General features: G+C 42.4%; 2 protein-coding genes across 3 annotated transcripts in view; one reads left to right on the top strand and one right to left on the bottom strand.

Moving 5' to 3' along the window:
* Positions 1-23,382, bottom strand: part of cog5 (component of oligomeric golgi complex 5) — a 259,153-nt gene that overhangs the window by 172,345 nt on the left and 63,426 nt on the right. The gene's annotated exons all lie outside the window — the stretch shown is intronic.
* On the top strand, positions 624-12,672 carry gpr22a (G protein-coupled receptor 22a). 2 transcript variants are annotated; one of them, XM_072471529.1, is made up of 4 exons: positions 624-967; positions 3,459-3,521; positions 5,371-5,587; positions 7,524-12,672. In XM_072471529.1, exons 3-4 carry the CDS (start codon positions 5,544-5,546, stop codon positions 8,791-8,793), a joined length of 1,314 nt encoding a protein of 437 aa, XP_072327630.1. In that variant the 5' UTR covers positions 624-967; positions 3,459-3,521; positions 5,371-5,543; the 3' UTR covers positions 8,794-12,672. The 2 variants fall into 2 exon arrangements, with proteins under 2 accessions (XP_072327630.1, XP_072327628.1); XM_072471527.1 differs by lacking the exon at positions 624-967 and having other exon boundaries at positions 2,493-3,521.

Genomic DNA, 23,382 nt, shown 5'->3' with positions numbered 1-23,382 from the left:
AATAACTTAGTGGGTATTATTAATGCTCTGAATGTTATGAATTATTAACATATTCATCTCATACTATCAGATAAAACTTGTACTCATAGTTTCACTTGGCAAGGGACAAGAATAAATAATTATCTTCAATTGCCGAATACAGTATATGCAGACCTCCTATCATGAGATGTGGCAAATGTACAAAATATTTTCAGTGTAACTAGGCAACTAGACTAAATTATGGATAGTATGGTCATCACCAAAATAATTACCATCTCCCAGACAAGATGTAGAATTGTGTTGTAAAGATATAACTGTGAAAAGATGAGCCACACTTGGCCACAATATTTAATTAGCTTAAAAAGAGCTTTAATTTCAAAAGGAAGTCAATCAAATTTTAGCTATGGATTTTTTTTAAATACTTTGCCGTCGATGAAGCTGATATTTTCTCTCCAGATGAGGTCAATTGTACCCCAAATGTATTTTTTTTTTTTTAAAAAGCATTTTCAGTTATCAAACCAAATATTTATTGAACTTGGGGAGAGAGAAAACACCCCTTTGCACAAAGAATTGGACAAGTCCATTATGGCTAGCAAATCAAAACAAATGCATACACTGCAATTCTCTGCAGTAAAGAGAAGCAATGATTCAAGCTGTCATTCGATGAATGCCGCCCACAATTACTTCATGCTGCCATACCACTCCAAATGGGCTAAATCTGAATGTGATCTCCAGAGACAGAAGGCTGCAGCATGCTACTTTCGCGAGACATTTTCAGAAGCTTATTGATTTTTTTAGTTTAGAGAAGCAACAGCAATGTACTGTTATAGGCTCATAAGCTCGTCAATATTATATGCTAAAATAATGGCAGCAAAAGCAGGTTTTGTTTAAAGGATCAGCTTCAGAAACAATTCTTATGATACTCTTCATATTGTACTCTGCTATAAAAAGGATTGTGCATACAGAATGTTTTTGGTCTTCGGCTAAGGTAAGGTTCCTTTAATTTGCTATGGTATCTAGTAGCTAAGGACGTACAATATTCAGATACTAATATTTGAACTGGTTTGTAATAAATATGTTAATGTTTCTGACAAAATTTCGATAATGCAATACCAAAATATATTTTCTGATAATTTTACTCTTCATTATATAACTAAGTTCCAAGGCGTAAATTCAAAAGGGTACTGATACTTTTATCCATGTCAATAAAATGAATGCTCCCAAGTACAAGTGTAATTGAATGTTGTTTTCTAATAATGAATCATTACACCTGCAATGAGCTTTGGTAACAAGTTGAAGAAGCTATGATTGACTATTGCCAATTGAACTACTCTTTAAATGGATAGACATCAATGCAATGGTTTTTTTCCAAAAATACATTTTGCATATCGCCTGGAAGGTTCCCATACAAGAACATTTCAATTTCCCCTTTACTTGGATACATCATCTTTATTTAAATGAGGAGAGTTCAGGATTAACAAGTTTACCCTCACTAGATCTGCGACAATGATTGTGTCCATTATACAAAGGAAATTAGCAATTCTGGTCCAAGCTGTTCAATGGTACATTTTATCATCTGACATTACAATAAGTTTCCATTTCATTTTATTCTTCATATCCTTGCAACATTAAGTTTTCGGAATTATCTTTGACAATTAGTTTGCAAAAAATATTTAACATCATAAATTATTTTTAAACTCATCTTATTTGCATTAAATCATTCACATTGACAAAATTACTTCTATTCACAAGTTTGTTAGTATTCATACAACACAAATTTACTATTTTATACTTGGCATATCATGGCTTCCCCAAGATTTTAATTTATTACCCTTCTCTTCGAATTGTACATGATTCATTGATAGAATTTACCACTTTATTCTTGCATTGCTTCCTTCCTAACCTACCCTGCTATATTCAAAGTACCTTCCTTAGTTAGGAGGCTAGTATTCTAATAATGTTTGGATCTTGCAATCTATTCAGGTCTCTCCTCAAATAACATGTTTGTAGGCACAAGGATGATGAGAAGGTTTCCCCTACAGCCAGTTTGCTTTCCTAGGATGCTTAGCCCGGTAAATCAGTTTCTTGAATAATGCCAAGTATGAAGCTTAGTGAAAATCAGGATTCAAATTCTTTGAACTACTATGTACTAGTTTGGTTTCCAGTCTTTTACACCAGCAGGATCATCCGGTCCTTCCAAGTCCGATTCCACCACCCCCTCCCCCCATCCCCACTGGCCAATGGTTCATCACCTTAGCCATGGGGAAAACCGCCACAGGGGAGGGGGTTGGGGGAGGGCAAGAAATCCTGGCCAAGTGTCTAACATACTGGTGTTACTGCTATCTAGTTACAAGATAACATACAAGTCCAACACAATCGTACGGAATAGAAATCAAATAAACTGTTTTTCGTATAAAACGCAGCAACCTTTTTTAAATTTCTGCTGTTTTCAAAATAAGATAGTGAACATGCAAGTACGTAATCTAGGAATGGGCATTTATTTAAGTGTGGGTTTAATAATCTCTAGTCTGAAAATGCCACACAAAAATCTTTAACAGGCAACCTTGGCTGGCCGTATTAGGTATACAGAACATTATTTGACCAAATTTGTTCTTTTTCATTTTTGTAGGAAATTTGAAAATTAAACTACGCAGAAGGACACAATAGTTATGAATACATCTATAGACTGAAGCAGAAATTCAAAAGTCCCATCACTGATGTCATGCATGTGTCACCAGCTGAAGAGGGTCGCATAAATGGTCCAGATTTTTATGAAATTATATGGAACATTCTGATATTATGAAGAAACCTAATACAATTTGAAAGCATCCATCACCTAGTTTGACCTTGAAACGGCATTAAGAATATCAGATACTTTCATGCTCCTCGTTGCCATTTTATTGAAATGCTGTGGGAAGCCCCTTGAGACATAAAAAAAAAACTGGAAACATAAGAGAAACAAGGACAGAATCTGGAAACAGCCACTCAAACAGCTAGTTTAGATTCCTGTAAACCAGTCCTGGTTTTGTACTACATAAAACTAATTTTTGCATCCTAATTTTGCAAACTACTTTCAAATCTCATTAGAGAGAAAGAAAACATTCATATTCACCAACGGAAGAATCTCAAAGGAGTGTATAGATGCTATTATATGATTAGTATTAATACATAGCATAGTTTGGAACTTTAAAAGAATTTCAAAAGGATGTTGAAATCTGACAGAATTGGAACACAGAATCTGTGAAAACCCAGTTTATATTTCTTGAGTGTCTGAAGCACCAATACGTTGACATTTATATTATTAACTGAAAAAGTGACCAGAACAGCTTTTCAAAACATAAATTAAGAGTCGCATAGTTAAATGGATACAATGGATGGGATACAAATAGTTGACCTTTGGGGTCTAAAGTCAGATACCATATTTCAAGAATGATGCCAAATCAAGTATGTTATTTTAATTTTATGACATTGCTTATCAGATTCATCAAATCAACTTGAATATGGTAGGTGCCTTAGAAGCGACAGAAAATTCTCAGGAAAGGGTAAGTCACAAAATAAACTACTTGCTGTTAAAAATATACTGCAAGGACAAGTCATTTTGAAATATATTTCTAGATTAGTTGACTTCTGTACATTTTCTCTGGGTCTGTGCCCAAATAATCCTGAAAATTTAAAAATATTTTAACTCTTTCTGGAATAGCCATCTTCTAAATCTATGCCTGGAACATTTTTCTCTTCGTACTGTTGTTGAAGTGTAAATTGCTCCGCCTGACATAATTTAGGACATGGTTAACCTTCATCTGTTCTAAAGTAATTCCCTGTCAAATTATGGTGCAGTTATGAAACAACTCAGCAGTTACATGCAGGAAATTCATTTCATACAATGTTATTTCAAGATCATTCATTCACATCAAATATAAATTGTTCCATGGTTTACAAGAATCCAGTAGATTTTCAGATATCTGATGGGAATACTAATTCCAACAAGGTTAATTAGTTTAGCTGCATATTTGAAGGCGATTTTCATGGAGTGTTCCAAAATTTAATGTTAGCTGCAGGTAATTTTTCCCTCTTGACATTACGCAGAAGGAACGTCAGTGGCTGGAAAATTAATTCCGTATGTGTGTAATGTCAATTTTTTCCACTATGATAAGAATTTCATTGATTAGATATAATAAACTTCAAAATAAGAAATTTTAAAATGATATTTCAGCTTCTGATGTGTATTTTACTCTCTAAGATTTCTACAAAGTGATGCATGATCAATGCATTTTACTTCCTGGTTTTCTCAAACCCCAGTTGTAGATTCCCAATGTAACCTAATTCTCCCTCCAGCGTAACAATATCTCAATACTGCTGCTGGAAGGGATGCGTATTCCAACCTCCCTTTATTCTGAAAGTAATCCAACACCTAAAAGTGATAATAGGTGCAACTTCCAAACAACAACCATTGATAAATATATAAAGCCTTTTTAACAAAGTAAAACCTACCAAGGCACTTTCCTTGAGCATCATCAAACAAAATGTGCCACCGAGCAACTAAAGGAGATATTAAGGTCAGGTGACCAGAAGCTTGGTTAAAAAGGTAAAGCGGGAAAGAGGTTTAGAGAGGGAATTCCAGAAGTTAGGATCTTGGTAGTTGAAAGCACAACCACCAATGGTGAAGCAATTAAAATGCTAGAGAGGCCAGGCTTGGAGGAGTGCAGGTACAATGGAAGAGTTGTGGAGCTGGAGAAGATCAGAGATATGAAGGGACAAGGCCGTGGAGAGATATGAAAACAAAGTGAACACAGAAAAAGGTTGAGCTAACTCACCACCCAGAAACGCTGCACATTTTTCTTGCAGAAGTGAGGCTGGAAATGAAAAGCACACAGAGACGAGCAAACTTAAATGATCCAGAAATCGGAGGAAAATGGATACAAAAAGGAACGTGGGTTAATCATAAATATGAGTGAGGGAGAATTCTAGGTCAGATATATTAAGGAGAAGGAAAAGAGATTTTGCTGTTATGCTGAGAGCAAATTGTCATTGTTTGCCATCATTCCAGCCATAAAAGGGACACCAACTTTTGCCATTCACACATGTGCAATTAAATGCAAAATTCCTAATGCTCGATGGTCCTCCACAGGGTATGCTGACCCCCCCCCCCCAAAAAAAAAAGGTGATGTCTTGTTAACAAGGTGTAACTGGGTTTTCAATAGTGTATGAAATCTGAAGTATTTCAGAAACCTGCTGGTCTGACAAACTTGATTTCATATCTGTGTAATGTAATTTTTTTCTATAATGATAAGAATTCCATAATATCAATCTAATGAACTTTAAAACAAGGTTATTTTAAATGATATTTCAGCTTCTAATGTGTATGTCCAAATCTTTATTTCACTCTCTAAGATTTCTAAAAAGTGATGGATGATCGATACATTTTACTTCCTGGTTTGCTGTCTATGAGAATTCTTCAATGTGATTGGCTGCCTATCTTGCTTGATGAAATCATTTAGCTGGACGCCTGGAGATGCCCATGACTTGATGCCAGATTTAAATTAACATTAGAAAAATGGAAATCCATGGCACAGAGATCGCACTATCTTTGCGGGCATCATTCTTCAAGGTCAGTGGCAAGCACACTTTGCTGTTTGCAAAATCTGGGCCACTGAGCAAATATATTGTGTTTTGTTTTTCTGAAGCCATCAACTCCAAATCCTCCCGCTTCTACTATATTAATTTGTGAATACATACATTATGATTACTAAAAAGAGCAACAGGACGAGATTAGATTAGAGCCCTAGGTTTTAATCAAAAAAAATTAAAAATAGATGGTGTACACTATTTATGCAAATATTTATGGTGCCAAAAATAATACGTTCAAACAACCAAATCACAGTGTTGATTTATTTTTGCAATTCTTCCATCATTGCAGCCTTCTTTCTGTCCATGATTAACGTACATCTTCCAGCTTGTGTGTTGATATTTAATTATGGCCAGAAGAGGGCAGCAACATAACACCTTTAAACATTCCCACTTTTCTAAAATATTGTACTTTTTTTTTTTTTTAAAACAGTTGTTTATATATACACAGTTAGTTCATGAAGGTGCACCTGGATAGCAATAAAGAACAGTAACCCTCGCCAATTGTTTCTCTTCCTACCTCAGTGACACAGGTGGTCACCACTGCTGAGATTAGCTAACCTAAGAACCAGCAGATTTCCATAGTTCAGACAATCTAATGTGGTACAGTTGACCACTTCGGCATCAAAATAATTGCTTAGAGAATTTTTTTCCATGAAACCATCGAAACAAGTTAAGGTTTGTATTTTAACAAGGAGCAGGAGAAGGCCAGCTATGCCATAGTTGATTTTATTGTGGTCTTGACTTTACCTTCCTTTCTGCCCTCCATAACTGTCAACTCCCTAGTCCATCAAAAATCTATCCAACTCAGCCTTCAATAGATTCAATGCCATCAAGCCAAAAAAATGTTCTGCCTACCACACAAATGAGTAATATGGTAAATGAGTTTCAGTGCCAGCGTGATGCTATTTATCAATGCCATATATGGCATTTGAATATATATATGCCATATGTTCTAACCATTTGTGGATCATATCAAACAGAACGTCCCTTTGGCTATTTGCAACAGGCAAAGTACTCAACTAACGCCCCATGCATGCAAAACTCAGAACTTAAGTTTCCAACATTAGATGTGATTCTGTAATTGGACAACACTTGCTAAACAATCCTGACTGCTAAGAGTTACACTGCCAACCAATTTAAGGTGATCAGTCAGGTTCAGAGTGTGGTTCAGTTATGTGTGCCAGAAGTTACATATATTCACACACAGGGCCCTGTACTTGGTAAACAAAAGGACGTTGCCTCACATTGTACCTTTTGCAACTGAACAAAAGTTTTTTTGGGGGGAATCAACCATTCCCTGGATCATTCCTCAAGGGAATGCATTAACCAAACATAGTCGACCTGCCTGACTTGGCAGTTAACCTTTCCCTGCTGCATTCTCCACAGCAATGCCTCTACCAATAGAGCCTACTTTTCAACCAATCAGCACCCTCTTTTATGCAATATAAAGTGTTGTTCCCTCTGATAGTTGGTATTCTTGCAAATTGGTCCTGATTAGTGAAGAAGCGACACAGTGGTTAACACAATTGCCTCACAGCGGCAGGGATCCGGGTTCAGTTCTGGCCTTGAGTGACTGGTCTGGATGGAGTTTGCATGTTCTTCCCATGTCTGCATGTGTTTCCTCCAGGTGCTCCAGTTTCCTCCCACAGTCCAAAGATGTGCAGGTTAGGTGGATTGGCCACGCTGAATTGCCCCTTAGTGTCCAACGGTTAGGTGGGGTTACTGGGTTCAAGGGATAGGATGGGAGAGTGCGCTTAGGTAGGATCTACCTTCAAAGGGTTGGTGAAGACTCGATGGGCCAAATGGCCTCCTTCTGCCCTTTAGGGATTCTTAGATTTTATGATGCATTTCGACAGCATGGCTAAATTTTTACAAGCAAAACAGTGGAACTTAAATACTCTTGTTTACATTTACAGGATTGATCAAAATCATCATCTACAAAGAATGTGTCTTCATCTTATTTTACAAGTCACCATGCAGTCAGAAATAAATTTGACAGTTCAAGATGAGATTTATAATATCAACGGCAGTGCGTATTGGACTCTTCCCTATCCAGCAAGTTTTCAGGCATCCCTCACTGGATTTTTCTTACTAGAAATTGTGTTAGGACTAAGCAGCAACTTGACAGTATTGGCACTTTACTGTATGAAGTCAAACCTGATTAATTCAATCAGTAATATCATCACTATGAATTTGCACATACTGGATGTTGTTATATGTATTGGATGCATTCCCCTTACAATAATTGTTACGCTTATTTCACTAGAAAGCAAAACAGCTTTGATTTGCAATTTCCATGAAGCTTGTATTTCTTTTGCTAGTGTAGCAACGGCAGTAAATGTTCTTGCAATCACTCTTGATCGTTATGACATTTCAGTTAAGCCAGCCAATCGGATTTTGACCATGAGAAGAGCAATAACGTTACTAACATCCGTGTGGATTGTGTCCCTTTCCGCATTTACAATTCCTTTTATTGAAATCAGTTTTTTCAGTCTACAAAGCAATGAAAACACCTGGCAAAATAATACACTCTTGTGCATTGGTGTGAATGAATACCACAATGAATTGGGAATATATTACCACCTTCTAATGCAGATTCCCATCTTTATTTTCACTGTTATCGTAATGTTGATAACCTATAGAAAAATACTTCAAGCACTGAACATCAGAATAGGCTCACGGTTTTCAACTAGGCAGAAAAAAACAAAGGGAAAAAAGACTATGCCACTAACCATACAACACGAGAATACTGATCAATCAGAAAGTAACAGAGGACACAATGTAATATTAGGAGTAAGAACTTCAGTCTCAGTAATAATTGCCCTAAGAAGAGCTGTTAAGCGCCATCGTGAAAGGCGGGAACGACAAAAAAGGGTTTTCCGGATGTCACTTTTAATTATTTCAACTTTTCTTATTTGTTGGACACCCATATCAGTTTTAAATACTGTTATATTATACAAAGGTCTAGATGATGTAATCGTAAAATTAAGATTGTGCTTTCTAATCATGGCTTATGGAACCACTATATTCCATCCTCTACTATACGCATTTGCGCGGCAAAAATTCCAAAAGGTCCTCAAAAATAAAATGAAAAAGAAAGTGGTCTCAATTATTGAGGCTGATCCCAACCCGAACAATCCAGTAATCCACAATTCCTGGCTATATCTCAAAAGAAACAAAAGATAATTTTCAATAAAAATAAATTGAGACAAAAGTTCTGTTTCAGAGACTGAAAGCAGCTAATGTGGATCAACTGGTCAGTCTTCATCAGATCCTGGGGAGAAAATAAGTTGCACCCTTTGTAAAATGCATAAATGAAAAAGATAATTTGCCATTGATGTGTGGGGACAGACTACATTAAAAGTACAAAGTTGATTTGAAAATCAAATAACTAGGTGAAGATGCAAATATGTCACCTAATTATAATAAATGTTACGCCACAATATTATACAGCCTTACTCAATTTTCTAGTTCATACAACTGATTTTCTCCACTTATCTAAAATACTCATACCATTGTAATTAAACAATTCAGATTGTACTATTTCATTGGGTAATGTTTTGAAATTTCCCTTGAAAAGTTCACTTATGAATAATGTGTAAGTCATGCAAGCATTGTGGTTCAAGGCAAGTGTAGAACAGAAAGAAAATGGAAAGGAGCAACTTAGAAAATAATGCCTTACTGAGGCCTCCCTCCACCTCCATCCAACTGATCACCCTCCACCATTTCCACCACCGCCAAGACACACCCTCCACCATTTCCACCACCGCCATGACACACCCGGTCCATTCCTCAGACACCCCAATACCCCTTTCCGAGAGCATTTTTCCATGCAAGCACAGGAAATGCAATATTGTTTTACATACTCCATTCTCACCATCCAAATACACCTGTCAAGTAAAACAACAATTTGCTTGTACTTATTTCAATTTAATATACTATATTTGCCGCTCACAATGTAATTTCCTCAACTCTGGAGAGACAAATCCAATCTGAGTCACCGCATTGCTGATCACCTCCATTCAGTCCACAAACGTCACCCCCCCTTAACTCCCAATTCCCTATCATTTTAATTTTCCAACATGCTCCCACTCTGAGCTTTCTGTCCTAGTCTGTCTCAAAGTTTCAATGAAGCTCAAAACAAGCTAGGGGAAGAGCACTTCCATCTTTTCACTGGATGCTTTACAGCCTTGTGGATTCAACAGAGTTCAATAACTTTAGATCCAAACTTCTGCCCCATTTGGATTCCATGTTTTTGCTGGTTTGGTCTTTCTCACATCAACTATCCTGCCGTTCAAAGTTATTTTAGACACATCTTTTGTTTCTTTACTGTCTCATTACTACTCTCTTTGGCTTGCCCCAAAATTACCGGTCAAATCTCTCCTGCTTTCACAGGCTTTCCCTGTTGTCCTTTTTCCCCACACAGCATATCTAAAAGCTTCAAAGTCACATCCACAATGGTTACAGATAAAGCTTCAGTATGACATATAACACCATGAAATACCAGTCTTGAATCACAAAGGAGAGAAGTATTGCTTTAATCTCAAGAGCCATCCAATGAAATAGAAAAAAAAAACTCATTCATATCATGCCTTCCACAACCATAGCACAATCCAAAGTGGTTTAGTGAATGAAATATTTTGAGGTTGTAATGGCAGAGCTTGGTAACCAATTATACACATAATGGGTAAGCTCCCACAACAGCAATGTGAAAATGATAAGATCGTCTTTTTTGTGATGTTGATTGAATAACAACGATTTGCCAGGACACCAGGGATAATATCCCTCCTCTACTTCAAAAATAGCTCCAGGGATCTTTTATGTCACCTGAGAAGGCAAGAAGGGCTTTGATAGACTGTCCAGGCAATAGTTCTACCAACAGAACCATGAATTGGAAACGTAAGCATCTGTCAAAACGTAAACATCTGACCCAAGAACTGAATTTAAAAGATCATTCTGTATGGGAACCAAAGCTCAAGGGTAAGCAATCAAGTACCTGCCAACAACAAAGAATCAGAATTATTGCGGTTACATTATCTGAATTGCAAGAAAGGTCGTAATTTCCATGTTACCTGTACAAGTTCCTATAACTAGTATTCACAAGTGATTTGTCAACCATGCCCAAATTGAAGTCAACTCAATTACTTTTGCACAATTATTAAGACGGTAAATCTATTCATAATTTGAAATATTACTGCTCAACTCCGGAATTGTATCCAAATAGTCCATGGTTCAATTCTAACCCCCAATTAAGAGGAGTCAGTGGCGTAGTTCTGATGCCAATAGACTAGCAATCCATGGGCCGAGGCAAAGGCTCTAGGGGCACGAGTTCAAATCTCACCACAGCAGCTAATGGAAATTAAATTAAATTCGTGAAATCTGGTATCTGGAATTGAAAGAAGGATCGGCAATGGTGAAATTATGAAACAATGAAACTATCATGAAATTATGAAACCATGAAACGACCATTGTGTCCAAAAAGTCAATCTGGTTCACAGGCATCGTTTAGGGAAGGAAATCTGCCATCCTACATGTGACTCAAGGCCCAAAGCAATGTGGTTAACACTTAACTGCCTGCTGAATTGGCCTATCAAGCCAATCCGTTCAAGGACAATTGGGGATGTTGAACAAATGTTGGCACATGCCATGAAATAATTTTTTAAAACTTCCAAATTCAACATAGTGAAAGGTAAAGGGACAACTTTGCATTAATACAGCACCCATTGTGCCTTCAGGATGTTCCAAAGTGCTTCACAGCCAATTACTCACTTAGGAACTGTGGCCACTGTTTTATAATAAATGTTGCAACCTATTATTAACATTTAAAAAGTGAGACCAGCAGCCAGAGAATGTGTTTTGGTGGTGTCTTTGAGACAAGAATGTAGGCTGGGAGATTGACAGAAATCCTTGTTCTTCTTTAAATAATGCTATGGAATCATATACATCCACCAGAACAGGTAGATGAGACCACCTTTAACTTATCCGAAAAAGGACACTTCCAGCAATGTAGCATCTCGTCAATATTACAGGAAAGTCAGTTTAGATTACATATGTACGTCTTAACACAAGCTTTGGAATCAGTGGTCAGATTCAGCTTCAACAGAGTCAAATCCAACAGATATGTGAACATATACTCATACAACATTTATCCCTGTAAACCCATTTTGAACATCATAAATGAAAAGCCCCACAATCAAACACAACATATAAGAGCCAAAGAATTAGGGATTAATTCTAGAGTTGTTCCTTTCATAAGTCATATTTGGCAAACAACTGCAGAACCAAATCAAGAATGAGGAATGTATCAATCTGCTCGGAGCTTGGGTCCATATGCCCCTGGGTTAGAAGGCTTTAGGTTCAGTTCCAGTTCAAGCAGCCAACTTCAAAACCTCGGTTGAAGGAATAGTTCAGCGTTGAGAGTGTTCAAATCAGACATTAAAGCAATATCACATCAAGCAAGGTCCCACGGTTCAAAGAAGAGCTGGTAGTTCTGCGAATGTCTTGCCTGACTTTCCTCCCTCAATCAATGCCACTAAAATCAAGACGAGCAGAACATCGGATTTCTGTTGGTAGGGTTATCACCGGCGCAGAATGATTGCCACATTTGCCTTCTTAAAAACATTCAATGCATGATGTTGTGATATACTTTGAGATATTTGGATAAATACTGTATGTTAAAAGACGCTGTATAAATGCTAGTTTGTTGGATAAATGTTATTGTATTAAAACTTCCCACAATGTTATTTTCACTGAAATTCTACCTTAGATTTCACCTCAGATTAAGTTGATGGAGGAAGTGCAAATAGAAAAAAAAAGTTACAGCTGTTTTGTAGTTCAACCAGATTTCAGATACCTATCAACTAAATAAATTGGATATTTCAATCTCAAAATAAACAGCAAATATGCTAACATGCTGCTCCCCTATCTGATCAGTAGAACTGATTTAATTTTATGAGTCAAAATATGCAATTACATCTATTTACTGGCGCAAAGGGATCAGGAGAAGCTGGGGCGCCAATACAGTAATCAGATTGGAATGAAAGTAAATAAACGCCAACAATTTGTAGTCAGCAATAAACAGTGATAAAATGTTTCACAGACAAATTTTAAGTATTTCCTTTCCTTTGCCAGTGAACAATAAGTTTGGATGTGGATGCGTGCATTTTCTTTACTCTTGAGGTGATTGACTCAATTATTAAAACTTAGCAAGCTATTGTGCACTTAAAATAAAGGGGGCTCGATTCTCCACTCCCACGCCTGTTGGGAGAATCGCCTGGGCCGCCAAAATTTCCGGGGACGCCGGTCCGACGCCCTCCCGCGATTCTCCCAAGCGGCGGGAATGGCCCGGTCGAGTTTCGCGGGCCACAGGCCTGAGAATCGCCGGAGACACCGGAAATGGCGATTCTCCGGCACCCACGCTATTCTGAGGCCCGGATGGGCCGAGCGGCCAGACCAAAACGGCGGGTTCCCCCTGGCGCCGTCCACTCCTGGTCGCTGCAGTCGTGGGCGGTGCGTGAACGCTGGGGGGGCGGCCTGTGGGGGGGCGAGGGGGGATCCTGCACCGGGCTTTACCTGGAATGTGGGGTGGCCCGCGATCGGTGCCCACCGATCGTCGGGCCGTCCTCTCTGAAGGAGGACCTCCTTCCTTCCGCGGCCCCGCAAGATCCCTCCCCCATCTTCTTGCGGGGCGGATTTGGACAGGACGGCAACCGCGCATGCGCCCATGGATGATGTCCATTATGCGGCGCCGGCCGTGTCATCTATGCGGCGCCGCTTTTACGCGGGCGACAAGGCCTGGCGCGGGTAGATAACGCGGCCCAGATACTGGCCCATTGTCAGGGTCAGAATCGGTCAGGACCGGGGCCGTTCTGCGCCGTCGTGAACCTCGACGGCGTGGCCACTTCGGCGTGGGAGTGGAGAATCCCGCCCAGGTTATTTCATTTCTGTCACACTTGCCCCAGAAGCTAACAAAAATGTTACATCTCCCTAACTTGACTCACCTATACCATCACATATAAATAATTAGATCAAGGAAGATAAAACAGTAATTACAAAAATTTTAATTGACGGGCGACATGGCAGCACAGTGGTTAGCACTGCTGCCTCACGGCCCTGAGGTCCCTAGTTCGATCCCGGCCCGGGGTCACTGTCCGTGTGGAGTTTGCACATTCTCCCCGTGTCTGCGTGGGTCTCACTCCCACAACCCAAAGATGTGCAGAGTAGGTGGATTGGCCACACTAAATTGTCCCTTAATTGGAAAAAAATAATTGGGCACTCTAAATTTTTTTTAAAATTTAAATTGACTCAGTCTCTATTTTGGTGTACGCCTGATGTTTCTTAGTTCAGTTGAGATTTTGGCTGGAATACAAGGGTTCTCGTAGTTGATCTGCCCACTGCTGCATTTCTCAGGTGAACTTGAAGGTGGAGAGAGAAGAGAGAATCCTTTGTTCTCCTTCAAGATATTGCCGTTAGGTACTTATTGCTGCTTAGCTGATTGCAGCAGCCTGATGGCTTTACTTGCAGGACACTCTCTCGGATGGAATTCTCTTGAAAGCCAGCTTGAGTTCTCCTAATATCTTTTGCTTTTCTTATCATGTGACCTCACATGAAATGTCAAGTCACTTTCCAAAGTAGGTGCTGTGGTAAACCAATAAGCCATCCAGGTTGCGTTTTCCCACCTGTGGTTTCGGTCAGCCAACATGCCTTTGTTGGAAACATCAAATCAGCACTGTTACAATGTCTATGTCAAGGAGCCTGGTTGACCTTTTAGCGAGTAACATCAGGAGAATTTTCTCTTTGTTCCCTCTAGAGATAAGGTGGTTTCTTAATCCACAAAATACGTCTGGTGACCCCCTGAAGCCATCTTGATTTTTAGTCTTTTAAACAACTTAAAGATTTATAGATATTGTCATGCCAGTACGTGACATGACCAATCAAAAATACATATAAAGCAGAGGTGAACAAAGCGGATGTGAACAACCTAATTAGACCAATGCTTTTTCTTTAACTTGGCGGATAAGAGTACAAAGTTTACAAGTCTCAGGCAAGGTTAAATGTGAAACAGATATCTAAAGGTAAGTGATTCAGGTTCACTTAACATTTTAAAACAGAATTTGTTCAAAATCTGATGGGGTAAGACAATAAGAATTTCAGATGTAGCAACAGCAATGCTTTCCCTCTCCCCCCCCCCCCCCCCCCCCCCCCAACCCCAAGAGATCCAACACTGAGAAGGAAAATGCACAAGATAGAACAATGATACTTGGATTCTAGAAGGAACGAGTTTAATTTGTTAAAAGGTCTCACTACAAACATTATGTTCATTGTACATATACATTAAAACAGAGATGAGTGAATAATTATTGCCTTTGTGCTTTATGTCGTTTTCAAACAATTTCTATGGTTTCATTATTCTTACTAGTCCTTATAATTTCTTCTGTAACTCCAAGTCAAAGTTGTATCTTCTTTACATCTATAAAATGCAATATCTTTGCTAGTTTAGAAAACCTACAGACCAACTTGAAAACAAAACTGATGGCAGGCAGGATTTCAGCTTAGTATATGAAGAGATTTGTAAGGGTGTCCTAAATATTGGGAATGTTAGTGCTAGATGTATTTTTTCTGCGTGAAATGTGCTATGCTTTCTTGTCATTGAAGTAAGAGCTTCATTACATCTGTTCAGTGGGGGCGGGTTCTGCATTTTCTGATAAGTGGTAGTTAGGCAGCATGGGCGAAGAATGATCTAATATCTGGGGGTGGAAAGCATTGGTTCAACTTCTGCTCAGTGTGGGGTAGGGGAGAGAGGGAAAAAACAATTCTTTGATGTATCAATCACCTTCTTTCAATTCCTTCCTTGGTCTTTTTGAAACGTTTTCACTGCGTCAATATGCCATCACAGAATAATACAGCACAGAACAGGCCAGTCGGCCCATCGAATCTGCACTGAGGTATGAAAAACACCTGGCCTGCCGACCTAATCCCATTTGTCAGCATTTGGCTCATTGCCTTGAATGTTATGACATGCCAAGTGCTCATCCAGGTACTTTTTAAAGGATGCGAGGAAACCCGCCTCTACCGCCCTCCCAGGCAGAGCATTCCAGACCGTCACCACCCTCTGAGTAAAAAAAGTTTCCCTCAAATCCCCTTAAACCTCCTCCCCCTTTGCCTTCATCCCTTTGCCTTCCTCCTTCCACACCCCCCCTCCCCAGGTCTATGTAACATCGCTCCAGGTGACGGGGCTGTGTCGGCAATGTCGCAATTCCGTAGGATGGCTTCGGGTTGACACCCAACGCTCCCTCCTCCCAGTCGGTGCCCATAGATAGGGCCCTGGGGTTCGTCTCGGGACAGAGGGGCAGCTGGATCGAGCCTCAGCTGCCCCTGCGTCATCTGGCTCTGCCAGTCCTGGCAGCTCTCCAATGTCTGCAGCATTGTGTCAACACCCTCAGCGATGCTCCTCAGTGACTGAGGCATGCTCTGGAGCACCTCAGCTCTATGCACCTGAGACTGGGACATGCTCCGGAGGGCTACAGTAATAATGCCCACCTGAGATTGGGACATCTCCACACTGCCTCATCAAGGTCCAACTGGTACTGGGTGACGCCTCCCAGTGACTGGGCCATGCTGTTGAGGCGTATCCGGCCCTGTGGCTGATCCTCCATGACCCTCGGGGAACAAGGCATCCCATCTGCCCAGGTCGGCTTTGCCAAATCATGGGGCTGGTCACCTCGGCGGCTGAGCTGAGTGATGTTGGCTGTGCAGGATCAGCTTAAGTACCGCTCTCCCTTGTTGGCAGGGAACTGGCGAGGGCGGTCCCGGCACATCAGCTGGCGGGACCATGAGTTGTGGCGAGAAGTCCGTGGGGCCTCATTAAGTGGACCAATTAACGTCTTATAGTGGTGCCAGCCTCGCTGGGCCAAGCATCAGGAAGCTCGCAGCAGTTCCCGCTCACTACCACACTTAGAAACATTTTGGTTTATGTTCACAGTAACCATATAGATGCAGTAACTCTAGAAACCATTAATTATCTCAGCGGTTTGAATTAATAAAATGTTATTCATTAAATCATAAGTGAACTTGTACACTAAAACATACATAGCATGTCAGCTTAGATGTTTTGTACAGTTGAGTAAAATGGTGAGAACGCATAATTTACAACATTATTTTAATCCATGTGTCATAAATGCTTCTTCAAAAGAAAATTCAAAAGTTGTTCAGTAAAGTTAAAACTGCCTGTGGCAAACAGCATATTCAAACCTCAGTAGGCAAGATTCAAATCATATGCAAATCTAGAAAGAGCAGACAATATTGACAGTTGAGGAGTTCCTCGGATAGTGATGTCTAGCACGAGGGGACATAGCTTTAAATTGAGGGGAGATAGATATAAGACAGATGTCAGAGGTAGGTTCTTTACTCAGAGAGTAGTAAGGGCGTGGAATGCCCTGCCTGCAACAGTAGTGGACTCGCCAACACTAAGGACATTCAAATGGTCATTGGATAGACATATGGACAATAAGGGAATAGTGTAGATGGGCTTTAGAGTGGTTTCACAGGTCGGCGCAACATCGAGGGCCGAAGGGCCTATACTGCGCTGTTATGTTCTATGTTCTAAATAGCGGGCAACAGTATGTAATATAGGAACAACCTGTCAAGGTAAAGTAACTCCAATTCCCAGCAACAAACAGGCTGGGTCCAATTTCCACTTATTTTTTACGTAAATTTATGTACCCAATTATTTTATTTTCCCAATTAAGGGGCAATTTAGCATGGCCAATCCACCTACCCTGCACATCTTTGGGTTGTGGGCGCGAATCCCACACAGACACGAGGAGAATGTGCAAACTCCACACGGACAGTGACCCAGTGCCGGGATTGAACCCGGGTCCTGCTCGCCGTCGATAACAGTGTTAACCACTCTGCCACGTGCCGCCCTTCCACTTATTTTTTAACCAATTTTGTGTTTTTATTTTAATTTGTTTTTACACTTTTGTTTCCCTTTTTAAAAATATTTTTTTAATGACTGGATGGACACGTTTTACTTCAACATTAGTCCGAACTACACCTGGCCGTGTCCACATTGTGAATATGGGTGATGCACAGGTTACACCATATACCAACTAATCCATGTATATATTATCATGATGACTGACAAAGAATTGGAGGCCACATAAGGAAACATTTTTTTTCTCTTTATGTATTAAATTAGGATGATCTGGAATGCACTGTACTGCAGATTTAATGATAACTTGCAAAATTAATATTTGAAGGGGAAGATTTCTGCTGGGCCAAGAGGAAACAACAGAGGAGTGGAAGTAATTGGAAAGCTGTTTGAGGGAGTGCCCTGGCACAATGGGCAAAATGCCTTCTTCTGTCCTACATCACTCTATGATTTTAGTCATGAAACAGTCATGGGTCATGGGAACACTTTTCCCTCATCTAGATACTCAGAGGGAAATACAACAATCGGATATGATTTGATCGAGAGTCCCGCATGGTATGTTGCCTGCCCGTGCCAGGGTGAGGGACATCTCTGATCGGCTTGAAAGGATTTTGGAGAGGGAGGGGGAGGATCCAGTTGTTGTGGTCCACGTTGGGACTAACAACATAGGTAAGACTAGGAAAGAGGACCTGTTTGGGGATTATCAAACACGAGGGACTAAATTAAAGAACAGGTCCTCCAGGGTTATAATCTCTGGATTACTACCCGAGCCACGTGCCAATTGGCATAGGGTTGAGAAAATTAGGGAAGTTAACACATGGCGAAAGGAGTGGTGCGGGAAAGAGGGATTCCATTTCATGGGGCATTGGCATCAGTACTGGGGCAGGAGGGACCTGTACCGTTGGGACGGTCTTCACCTGAACCATTCTGGGACCAGTGTTCTAGCGAATAGGATAAATAGGTTGGTCACAAGGACTTTAAACTAGCAAGTTGGGGGGGGAGGGAAAGAGAAGTGTAAAGCTATGGACAGTATAATGGTTAATGGAGATCAAGGCAGCAGGTTACGTGACAGGTTATTATGTAGAGATATGGGTTCAAAGACAAGGAAAATTAGGAGAAAGGGTAAGAGGAAAAATAAATTGGGAAAAGTTACTGATCAAGGTGTTAGGATTCATAACAAAGACATAAAAAACAGCATAAGTGTCCTTTACCTGAATGCTCGTAGTATACGAAATAAGGTAAATGAGTTGATGGCGCAAATCATCGTGAATGACTATGATTTAGTGGCCATTACTGAAACATGGTTAAAAGATGGTCACGACTGACTTCCGGGTGCGGCGATGACCAGCTGAGTCGCACGTTTCGGCAGCTCCCGGTGGAACGGACTTTTGGGCTCTTAATAAGAGCCCCAACGGCAATTTTAACGGCTAAAAGTACTGTGCGGTGAACCAGAAGGGAATCCCCCCTGGATACGGATGAAAAAAGGAGAGGAAGGTGGCCGGATTGCGGTGGATCCTTTAGAGCAGCGGCAAGGAAGGCAAGCAAAAACCAAGATGGCGTCGGAAGGTGGCAGTTTAATATGGGGCCCTGAACAACACGAGTTTTTGAAACGCTGCGTGGAAGAACTCAAAAAGGAAATGAAGAAGGAGCTGTTGGCCCCGATATTACAGGCGATCAAAGGGCTAAAGAAGGAGCAAAAGACCCAGGAGCGGGAGCTTCGGATCGTGAAGGCAAAGGCTGCCGAGAATGAGGACGACATACAGGGCCTGGTGGTGAAGACGGAGATGCACGAGGCACACCATAAACGATGTGTGGAAAGGCTGGAGGCGCTGGAGAACAACGCGAGGAGGAACAACCTAAGGATTCTTGGTCTTCCTGAAGGTGCGGAGGGAGCAGAGGTCGGGGCATATGTGAGCACGATGCTGCACTCGTTAATGGGAGCAGAGGCCCCGGCGGGTCCGCTGGAGGTGGAGGGAGCAAAAAGAAGATAACATTCACAAAAAGATGATAACATTCGGAATGCTGCAACCGGCAAGACTGTGGGTCACATATCAAGGGAGGCACCACTACTTTGAGACGGCGGATGAGGCGTGGACTTTTATCGTGGAAGAAAAATTGGAATGAGCGGGTTATTAAAAAAAAGAACGTTTGAAACAAAGTGGTGGGGCGAGTATGGGGGGCGAAGAGGGAGGTAAAAAGGGGGGAAAGAGGAGTTTTATGTTATTAATCCTGCGATGTGGTAACTTTTCTCTCTTCCACAGGAGGTGGTGGGGGGAGGAAAGGAGGTGGAGGAGATGGGGCGTTGGCCATTGGGGGCGGGGCCAAGGGGGAAGCGCGGGCTCGGTTCCCGCGCTATGATAATCATGGCGGGAATAGGGAAGCAGGAAGGAGGGGGCGTCGCACGGTGCGAGCCGAGGTCAAGGGGGGAAGCCGAGGTCGGCCAAAGTTTGCTGACTTCTGGGAGCAACATGGGGGGTGTAACTACACTAGTGGGGGATCTAGCGGGGGGGGGGGGGGTGGGAGGGGGGAATTATTGGGCTGCTGCTGCTGGGGAGAGGGGGGAGCTGGTATGGGGTGGGATGGGCGGGGGGGCACCGCCTGGGGGGGACACAGCTGCGTGGGAACCGGGTGAGGAGCTGGAAAAAGGGGATGGCTAATCGACAAGGGGGGGGGGTAAAAAGCCCCCCAACCCGGCTGATCACGTGGAACGTGAGAGGGCTGAACGGGCCGATAAAGAGGGCACGGGTACTCGCACACCTTAAGAAACTTAAGGCAGACGTGGTTATGTTACAGGAAACGCACTTGAAACTGATAGACCAGGTGAGACTACGCAAAGGTTGGGTGGGGCAGGTGTTCCATTCGGGGCTAGATGCGAAAAACAGGGGGGTGGCTATATTAGTGGGGAAGCGGGTAATGTTTGAGGCAAAGACTATAGTGGCGGATAGCGGGGGGCAGATACGTGATGGTGAGTGGCAAACTACAGGGGGAGACGGTGGTTTTGGTAAACGTATATGCCCCGAACTGGGATGATGCCAATTTTATGAGGCGTATGCTAGGACGCATCCCGGACCTAGAGGTGGGAAAGTTGGTAATGGGGGGAGATTTTAATACGGTATTGGAACCAGGGCTGGACAGGTCGAGGTCCAGGACTGGAAGGAGGCCGGCAGCAGCCAAGGTGCTTAAAGATTTTATGGAGCAGATGGGAGGAGTAGACCTGTGGAGATTTAGCAGACCTAGGAGTAAGGAGTTATCGTTTTTCTCCTATGTCCACAAAGTCTATTCGCGAATAGACTTTTTTGTTTTGGGAAGGGCGTTGATCCCGAAGGTGAGGGGAACGGAGTATACGGCTATAGCCATTTCGGATCACGCTCCACATTGGGTGGACTTGGAGATAGGGGAGGAAACAGAAGGGGGCCCACCCTGGAGAATGGACATGGGACTAATGGCAGATGAGGGGGTGTGTCTAAGGGTGAGGGGGTGCATTGAAAAGTACTTGGAACTCAATGATAATGGGGAGGTCCAGGTGGGAGTGGTCTGGGAGGCGCTGAAGGCAGTGGTTAGAGGGGAGCTGATATCAATAAGGGCACATAAAGGAAAGCAGGAGAGTAGGGTACGGGAGCGGTTGCTGCAAGAACTTCGGAGGGTGGACAGGCAATATGCGGAGGTACCGGAGGAGGGACTGTACAGGGAAAGGCAAAGGCTACACGTAGAATTTGACTTGCTGACAACGGGTACTGCAGAGGCACAGTGGAGGAAGGCACAGGGTGTACAGTACGAATATGGGGAGAAGGCGAGCAGGTTGCTGGCCCACCAATTGAGGAAAAGGGGAGCAGCGAGGGAAATAGGGGGAGTGAGGGATGAGGAAGGAGAGATGGAGCGGGGAGCGGAGAGAGTGAATGGAGTGTTCAAGGCATTTTATAAAAAATTATACGAAGCTCAATCCCCGGATGAAAGGGAGAGAATGGTGGGCTTTATGGACCGGCTGGAATTTCCCAAGGTGGAGGAGCAGGAAAGGGTGGGACTGGGAGCACAGATTGAAATAGAGGAAGTAGTGAAAGGAATTAGGAGCATGCACGCGGGGAAGGCTCCGGGACCGGATGGATTCCCAGTTGAATTTTACAGGAAATATGTGGACTTGCTTGCCCCGCTACTGATGAGGACCTTTAATGAGGCAAAGGAAAGGGGACAGCTGCCCCCGACTATGTCTGAGGCAACGATATCGCTTCTTCTAAAGAAGGAAAAGGACCCGCTGCAATGCGGGTCCGATAGACCTATTTCCCTCCTAAATGTAGACGCTAAGATTCTGGCCAAGGTAATGGCAACGAGGATAGAGGATTGTGTCCCGAGGGTGGTCCATGAGGACCAAACTGGGTTTGTGAAGGGGAGACAGCTGAATACGAATATACAGAGGCTGCTAGGGGTAATGATGATGCCCCCACCACAGGGAGAAGCGGAGATAGTGGTGGCGATGGATGCCGAGAAAGCATTTGATAGAGTGGAGTGGGATTATTTGTGGGAGCTGCTGAGGAGATTTGGTTTTGGAGATGAGTATGTTGGATGGGTGCAGCTGTTGTATAGGGCCCCAGTGGCGAGTGTGGTCACGAATGGACGGGGATCTGCATACTTTCGGCTCCATAGAGGGACAAGGCAGGGATGCCCTCTGTCCCCATTACTGTTTGCACTGGCGATTGAGCACCTGGCAATAGCATTGAGGGGTTCCAAGAAGTGGAGGGGAGTACTTAGAGGAGGAGTAGAACACCGGGTATCTCTGTATGCGGATGATTTGTTGTTATATGTAGCGGACCCGGCGGAGGGGATGCCAGAGATAATGCGGACACTTCGGGAGTTTGGAGAATTCTCAGGATATAAACTGAACATGGGGAAAAGTGAGTTGTTTGTGGTGCATCCAGGGGAGCAGAGCAGAGAAATAGAGGACTTTCCGCTGAGGAAGGTAACAAGGGACTTTCGTTACTTGGGGATCCAGGTAGCCAAGAATTGGGGTACATTGCATAGGTTAAATTTAACGCGATTGGTGGAACAAATGGAGGAGGACTTCAAGAGATGGGACATGGTATCCCTGTCACTGGCAGGGAGGGTGCAGGCGGTTAAAATGGTAGTCCTCCCGAGATTCCTCTTTGTGTTTCAGTGCCTCCCGGTGGTGATCACGAAGGCTTTTTTCAAAAGGATCGAAAAGAGTATCATGAATTTTGTGTGGGCCGGGAAGACCCCGAGAGTGAGGAAGGGATTCTTACAGCGTAGTAGGGATAGGGGGGGGGCTGGCAGAAAGCGGGTAATTATAGGCCGGTAAGCTTAACTTCGGTTGTAGGGAAAATGCTGGAATCTATCATTAAGGAGGAAATAGCGGGGCACCTGGAGAGAAATTGTCCCATTGGGCAGACGCAGCATGGGTTCACAAAGGGTAGGTCGTGTCTGACTAATTTGGTAGAATGTTTTGAGGACGTTACCAGTGCAGTAGATAACGGGGAGCCAATAGATGTGGTATATCTGGATTTCCAGAAAGCTTTTGACAAGGTGCCACACAAAAGGTTGCTGCATAAACTAAAGATGCATGGCATTGAGGGTAAAGTGGTAGCATGGGTAGAGGATTGGTTAACTAACAGAAAACAGAGAGTGGGGATAAATGGGTGTTTCTCTGGTTGGCAACCTGTAACTAGTGGGGTCCCTCAAGGATCAGTGTTGGGCCCGCAGTTGTTCACAATTTACATAGACGATTTGGAGTTGGGGACCAAGTGCAATGTGTCAAAGTTTGCAGACGACACTCAGATGAGTGGTAAAGCAAAAAGTGCAGAGGATACTGGAAGTCTGCAGAAGGATTTGGATAG

Source organism: Scyliorhinus torazame, chromosome 13, assembly GCF_047496885.1.
Source record: "Scyliorhinus torazame isolate Kashiwa2021f chromosome 13, sScyTor2.1, whole genome shotgun sequence".
Classification (NCBI taxonomy): Eukaryota; Metazoa; Chordata; class Chondrichthyes; order Carcharhiniformes; family Scyliorhinidae; genus Scyliorhinus; species Scyliorhinus torazame.
This window is presented reverse-complemented; position numbering and strand designations above follow the sequence as displayed.